Source organism: Cydia splendana, chromosome 2 (genome assembly GCF_910591565.1).
Source record: "Cydia splendana chromosome 2, ilCydSple1.2, whole genome shotgun sequence".
Classification (NCBI taxonomy): Eukaryota; Metazoa; Arthropoda; class Insecta; order Lepidoptera; family Tortricidae; genus Cydia; species Cydia splendana.
Window position 1 is genome coordinate 16,013,456 of NC_085961.1, and position 8,176 is coordinate 16,021,631.

The following is an 8,176-nucleotide window of genomic DNA, read 5'->3' on the forward strand; positions in this document are numbered from 1 at the left end:
TGAAATAAAGTTTGACCAAGCACACACCACCCCCAAACATTATCCATTTAGGCGTATCGATGTTGAGTCTAGTTCACAAGTTTATAAAGATAGTTCTACTACGCCAATTGTCTTGTTCAAATGTTGTGAAACTTAAGTGTTAAATGTTGTCCTTGACCGGTTAGGTACCGCTCGTCTGGATATTCAGTAGTTCATGCTAGATGCAGAATTTTTTTCTTACTAATATTTTGTTACTGTTTTGGCACTGTATTAATTACCTTCTGACAAAAAATATATAATGAATAAAATGTTTTGTGAAGTTTTATTTTCTCCTGGCTTTCCACTGGTAGGTGGTATCTTACAGACGGGAACAAAATAAATTCAAAATCGAAGATATTTCAAGGTAGCAATAACGATTAAATTCACTATCTCCCATGTAATTATATGCATGACGTTATAGCCTCTAGTCGCCATCAATGTAAACCTGCTAAAACAGAGATGCTGATTTGTGTGAAAAATGGTCCAAATTATCTAGTCTTAGCTTAGGCCACTGGACAGCTAGAGTTGTTAAAGTATATAAATGTGCCGAATACCTAGACTTCACGTAGGTACTTCATCGTATTCGGCTAATTCCCAACATTCGGTTTCAGTTTTGCAGAGCCGAATATTCAGACAAATTATTTATGTCAGGTAGGCCTACAAACACCTTATTTGTCGTGGTGTAGAATATTTTTTTCTTGAAATATTGGCCGTAAAATTTAGATACATATTACGCATTAACTACCAGCGCGATCTACGCGTTGGGCTTGCGTACTACGTGTTTTTCCGCTTTGTTGTAACGAAAACCGCCTACGAACAGAGGACCCGCCTATCACAATCTAATAGAGTAACTGAAACCGAATATAAATAGTGTTCCGAATAAAATTAATAGTTAGTCCAACTCTAGATTAATCTTGAAAGCCAGACGGCGAAAGAATATACCGTGGCGCCCCGAACGCCAGGCGATCGCGATTTTATGGAATTGAACTTTACGGAGTCTCACGTAAGTCCCTATTGCATTCTCGAAGATGTCGGCTGTAGCCGTCCTTGGCAAGACTTTCCCATGACGGCCCCAGCCCACTGGGCGCCAGCTCAAAAGATTCAATAGATTCCAGTTTTGCCTTTTGTGGAAGACAAACATAAAATAAAACGTGTTCTCAAAACAATAATAATGTAATAACATCTACATACCTATACTATTTACATACAATACACAACGATTAGTAAAAATGTTAAGGATATTCTTAACATATCAATATCATATGCACAATGGTTGTCGATTTGCGGAAAATGCCCAGAAGCACTATAAATATACCACTCATTGTAAATGTAACTCCGACCGATGCGATTAAGTATAATGTTTATGCTTGCAAATGCAACATATATAAGGCGTTCGAATTTATTTTATCCGATTACAGCAAATCATTCATTTATGTTCCACTGCGGCATTGAGACTACTATGTAAGTCATTGTTAATAAATGGGGTATCATTAACCATCAATCTTCAATGTACGTCCATAAAAAATCCATAGTAGAGTTCGTTTTCAACGTTTTCCTTGATGTAAACTATTCAGCGTGTACAACTATTGTGTTTTTCTTTCAGCCACGGGCCACGCACATTGAAAGATTACTTAGTGCTCGTAACACACATTATACAAAATATCTTGGTACCATTAAAATACCCTCAACTCTTTCACTGTGCTACGCAATAGTGCGTACCTTGGTAGGTACGCACACCTCCTGGTGGTAAATGATACTTTGCCACAATTGCCACGATATCGATTGGGCGAAAAACGCGCCTGCTCGTATGAAGTACTTAAACAAGCCCGCTTAGCCAACTCAACTGTAATTGACGATCACGACTTTTCCGAGCTTGCCCTTGGGCACGTCGACGCTGGGCAGCGCCTCGGTGATGATCCCGGTGGCCACCGTGACGTTGTTCTCGCGCACAGTGAACGGCTGCCCCTGCGTCATCACCATGGTTTCCAGCAACGTCAGGTATACCTCGCCGTGGTCGCCGGGCATCATCATGTGGACCTCGGGATCTGCGGATGATAGAATTTTCATATAAACCATTCAAGATGATTTTCGCATGAATGCGAGACAAAATTGGTAGGACGTACGCATAGTGGCGCATTTACCCTATGGCCCTGGGCGGCGGACTGCGACTTCGCGGTCAATTTTGGTCGCCAAACTTTATAGGCCCATGAAGCCAAATCTTGAAACACGCCTATGCGAGAATATAATTATTATGTGTAATTCTAAAGTAAGGTTTCTATCTCATCTCCAAAATCCTGCTTGCATTAGGTACATGGCATGTTGTCGTGTTTCCACGCCTCAACTCTCCTGCCGATACCTTTACAATTCACCCATCCGGTTAGAATGGCGTTTACTTACCTAAATCAACTCTGCACGCAATATTCCACGTCCCACTGAACATCTGCTGCGAATATTTGGAGAATACCGGCTTCTTCCTTCCGCCTTCGTTAGCCGTCAGGAAGTAAATCTTCGCTTTAAAGTGGTTGCTCAGCTGCTGACTTTTGGCCGCACACAAGAGCATGCCGGTCTCTACTGATTTTATTTTTATACCTCTCAACAAAACCCCTACGTTGTCACCAGCCATACCCTGCAAATTTATAGCTTTCTATTTATATGGCAACTAAAAGATACCTATGTACAGTCACCTGCAATAATATGTTGCTCTTCGAAGGCCGCAAAAATATGTGACACGCTCTTATGGCTCTACAAATAAGATCGTATCAGATATTTTTGCGGCCTTTGTTGTGTAACATATTATTGCAGGTGACTGTACAATAAAATAAACTTTGGAGCGTCAGAAGGGTGGAACAATAATTAACGTTTGGCCGACACCAACTTCTTTTATATTACTGGAGTCAAAGGGATTTGTACCTTAACGTAACAGCCGTTACATTTCATATTCAAATGGCATCGTTAACAGTCGCGATTGCACAGAGGAAGGGATTGGCAACTGGGGTACACTACATAATTCCGAAATATTTTATGCCGAATTTTAGAATATCGAATTTTATTATTCCGTTTTTTAAATGCTCGACCCATCAAAATTCCGACTGTCGTAATTACGAACGATGAAAATCACGAAAGTGTATATTTCCGAATAGCAAAAAAGACGATTTTTTTAATTCCGAACCACATAATTCCGAATATAAAAATTCCGATAGTGATAAGCACCGAATTTAACATTAACGATTTTTGAAATCACGAATTCCGAAATGCCATTATTCCGAAAATTTGAATTCCGATTCCACGTGACTCCTATTTTAAATATCCCCATTTTTTAAATTCCAAATTTATCGATTCGTGCTCCGCATCTGCTCCGGCGCTACGGGCAAAGCAGCCCCTTCGCCCTTGCGTATCAAAGCGCAGGCACAATAAATGCTCGCCTCCGCAGCTTCGGCTTGCTGGTCACCGAACAGTTTGTTTTCGTGGGGTCACAGTTCTAACCTAACCTAACCCACTTTTCTGGAAACAGTTCGTTTTCTTGGGGGTTGCAGTTCTAACCTAACCTAACCCACTTTTCTGGCAACAGTTTGTTTTCGTGAGGACGCAGTTCTAACCTAACCCACTTTTCTGGCAACAGTTTGTTTTCGTGGGGTTGCAGTTCTAACCTAACCTAAGCCACTTTTCTGGCATCAGTTTTTTTGTTGGGCTCCGCATCTGCTCCGGCGCTACGGACATAGCAGCCTTTTCGCCCTTGCGTAGCAAAGCGCAGGCACTAATGCGGCGGACGAGGGCTGTTTCCCCTCCGCGCCTCCGGCTTTTTACATACACTCTAGGGGTGACTAGACAGACAAGACCACGTGGATAGTGGGGTGTTCCGATTCGGATTTTGGTTAGTTAGACTTAAAAAAGTGCGTTTAAGTCTTATTTTGAAAATCACGAATTTCATTATTCCGAGTTTACAAAAGATCGAATTTCTAAATACCGAATTACTTTATTTCCGATCGGTCAATGATTTTTCGGAATAGACAAATTCGGAAAAAATAATTTCGGATTTTTTCTAAATCGGAACTTTAAGCTTTCGTCCATATGAAAATCGGATTTTAAGTATTCGGAAATAACATAGTCGTGATTTTCTTCTTTCGTTGTTTTCAAAGTCGTAATTTCGATATTTCGGACATATAAAAAATCGGCATTATGAAAATCGAGGTTATGAAAGTCGGAAAAACATATTTCGGAATATTTGGGTGTTCCCTGGCAACTGTCAAAGGCTGTTATAGATGACGCTAGCAAAGGTTTCCCCTGTTTCTATGGTTATATGGAAAGTCACAACCTGTATAGGTTAAAATTCCGAAGAATGAATATTAAAATTTCAAGATTGTTTGAAATCGTAAAAACCTGCAGTAAAAAGTAGAATGACCATTTAGCTAAAGCTTTTTGTATACTTAGGTAGGTAATTCGCCAGTAACTGGCCACCCCAAACCAAAAATGAATTCTATTAACCTATACATAGAATTCATTTTAGTATAAGGTGGCCAGTTATTGAAAGCTGGCCAGTTATTGAAACCTTATACTAAAATGAATTCTGTTTATAGGTGAATAGAATTAACTGCAACTGGCCAGTTACTGGCGAATTACCCTAAGTGATATTGATTTAGATGCTGTATTGTGGGAAATTAATGACAAAAACAGAAAAAAAATTTCTTACCTCATTAACACTCTTTCTAAAAATCTGAATATCAGATATTGTTGTCCCTATTTTATGACCAAAACCTAGCAGATCTGCTTCAGCATTTCTTTTCATAATTCCTCTTTTTATAGTGCCAACCACAACAGTGCCTCTGCCTGGCACGGTGAATGAGTTGTCTATAGGTAGGAGGAAGGGGGAGTGCAAATCCCTCACAATTTGCGGTATGTATGTGTCCATGACGTCGAGCAATTTTCTTATTGATGGTGCCCCTGAAAAATGTGAGTGAAGTGTGTAAGACATCGGTTACACGCTAATTCTGGCGTCAGTTCATCCATCCGTGCCAGTCAGTCCAGTCCATCAGTCTGCGTGTTACACGATAATTCTCCCGTCAGTCTGACCAGACTAATGGACTGAACTGACACCAGAATTAGCATGTAAGTAGTTTGAAAATCTTATCACAAGTTAAGAATATAGTTGATTTGCTTTACAAGGCGGAAAAAAAATGTTGTTATTTGCATCAGATTACTTTGTGGATAAAATACAACTTTCTCATCCGTTTTGAAGTATAGGTGTGATGAAAAAATGTCAGATAAAAACATACTTTAAAGGGGAAATTGATTTTAAAGTTACCCAAAGTTCCATCTAGCATCAAACAAGTTGAGACATTGTAATAGGGTCCCCTTTATTATTTTATTTCCTTACCAAATTCGGATTCTTCTCCATTTAACGCCTTGAGTGCTGACCCACAGACCATAGGTACAGTTTCACCATCATACCCAAAGTTACCAAGCAGCTCTCGCATTTCAATTTCCACTAGTTCTAGTAACTAAAAATAACAATGATTAAAGATTGTTGAAAGATCTATGTAAAAACCATCAATTGCCACTTACTATAATGTGTAGGTACATACACATCAATAATAGCTTTAATGTTCATTGACTTTTAATTATGTTGTTAATTATTCTTAATTTAGGTCATTCATAATTAGAATAGAAAAATATGTACAAAATACATATAAAACATTATAAAAACATAGTAAAGGCATTAAATACTTGCAGATATTAATCGGATTGTGTATTTTTAATTTCTTACCTCATTGTCAACCAAATCAGCTTTATTTATATAGACTAATATATGCTTAATTCCAACTTGTTTGGCTAACAACAAATGTTCTTTTGTTTGTGGCATTGGTCCATCATTGGCTGCCACAACCAATATAGCTGCATCCATCTGGGAAGCTCCTGATATCATGTTGCGTATGTAATCTGCGTGCCCAGGGCAGTCTGTGTGTGCATAGTGTCGGAGTTTTGAGCTGTAGCCTACATGTGCTGCATTTATTGTGATACCTGAAAAATTAATTGTAGGTAATGTTTTAATTTCAGTGACTGGTCTTTTAAAAAAAATACATTTAATGCGGTTTTTATAAAAAAAATATTCCGTACTAAAAAAGTCTCCACTTCAAGACATACATACCTCTTGCTTTTTCCTCTGGTGCCCGATCTATTTCGTCATAAGAAACGAATTGAGCCAGTCCATCGTTGGCCAGAACCTTGGTTATAGCTGCAGTTAGTGTCGTCTTACCATGGTCTACGTGCCCTATAGTTCCCACATTGCAATGCTTTTTCTCTTCTAAATTTGTATTAACTTTTGCAGAAAAATTTCGGCAGTGTTGATTCAACACCCCAATATAAAATCTGTGTGATGATACAACATTTTGTTTTAAAGACTTTTGCGAAAATCTACAGTAAATAGACCGTAACACTAACTTTCCACTCATTTTGAAATGTTTTGATACGTATATAAATCATATATTTGTTGTTTAATGTTTATCATATATTTTTGAGGTTATAGAGATAGAGACATTGATTATATTTTGGCTAAATGTCATGTCAAAACTGTCAAATGATTTTCGTTCAGAATTTATAACCTCTTGTCTGGCCGCAGATGTTCGTTTTCCTGATCTGAAAAATAACGCTATTTTATAAAGCTACAAGTTACAATTTACAAGCGGAAGTCTCGTTCTAACACATAGGGTTAGAAAGCGACTTCCGCTTGAAAATTGTAACTTGTAGCTTTATAAAATAGGCCACTGGAATCTGGAATCCAAATTGGGAAGATTCAGAAACCTGTACTTATGCACTTTTTTTCATACAAAATGTTCGACTCTGTGGTTCGACTAAGCAAGTTCTGTATTTTTTCTACTCCCGTACTTTTATTTGTCATTTAAAGGGTCGTGCACACACCTTTAAAACCCTACCTTATAGTTGTCAAGACAAGTCCTTAGTCTATTCCCCAAAAAAGAATTTGTGCATACACGCAGTATCTTTTTGACGATTTTACGATACTTCGTGTAATGACCACTTAAAAAATATTGAATGAAATACAGTGTTGCCAACCTTATTTTAAATGTCATCTCTGACAAATAAGTGAAACATAGACTTTTTTTTTAATTTTATTCATTCAGTCATTCTTTTCCCGCCCGTAACCAAAGAGAATATAATCACTACGTTTTAAGAGACGGGACTTCCATACTAGCGATTTGATTAGTCTGTGTGTATGTTTGGTGTTCCAATCATTACCAACATGTATGACAAAGAACTGTCAAAGAACAATAGTACCAACATAACAGACTTAAATAGTGTAGTATGCCACACGCTTGCGTATTTTATCGATATCGATACATTGGGGAGGGTTGAAACATGGGCCCCTGTCAACAAATTTCGTACTAGAAATCAGGTTAGAATCGAGTCCACATTTAAGTCGTATGTTATATATAGTGTGGACTTTTAGTGGACTAATACATGGTTGGACTTAAATGTGAACACGATTTATATTTGTTAAAATAAAAATATGTAAAATGATTTTTTTTTAATAATTTTATATAATTAATTTAAAATACATCCCGACGGTCCGACGGTCCACAGGTAACAGGGGAAAATGTGTGTTCACCTGATTAAATGATTTTTTTTTATATATAATATTCTTGAATAATAAAATTAAGTCTTCCTTTACAACTTATTTGCGCCACTGCCTGCATCTGAAAACATTTGATAATTAAAACAGAGACACATACTTTTTCTTATATTTTAGGTTAAAATCATAAATAATAGAGAATATCACGCAAAACTCTGCGTAGGTAGCGCCACTACCACTATTTGTCACAATCTGGGGATCTACCGCGAAACAAGAAAACCGAAATTTCGTTATCCTCTCTATCACTCTTGCATATTCGAGCCATAAAAAGGCAGATAACTAAATTTCGATTTTCGCGCTTACCAGTACTTAGGACCTTGTTAACAAACCGCCTTGATGAATCAATGTCATTATAATTTATTGTCTGTGAAAACTTGTCAAAAAACAGTTTAAGGCAGAGTATGTATAAGTTAGTCTATGAATTTACTGGAGTCGGTAGTAGGGTAGACCAGGGACAATAAAAACACGTCATGATTGAAACAAGTCAAATTTCTCGAAAACTATAATACCTACGCG

General features: G+C 37.7%; 1 protein-coding gene across 1 annotated transcript; it reads right to left on the reverse strand.

The window, feature by feature from the left end:
- Nucleotides 1-1,804: 1,804 nt before the first annotated feature.
- On the reverse strand, nt 1,805-6,536 carry LOC134805151 (elongation factor Tu-like). Its single transcript, XM_063778455.1, has 6 exons — nt 6,161-6,536; nt 5,780-6,033; nt 5,390-5,513; nt 4,706-4,956; nt 2,416-2,644; nt 1,805-2,063 (listed from the first exon to the last, which is right to left on the reverse strand). The coding sequence occupies exons 1-6, from the start codon at nt 6,462-6,464 to the stop codon at nt 1,858-1,860; spliced, it is 1,368 nt and encodes a 455-aa protein (XP_063634525.1). The 5' UTR covers nt 6,465-6,536; the 3' UTR covers nt 1,805-1,857.
- Between the last annotated feature and the right edge of the window lie 1,640 nt (nt 6,537-8,176).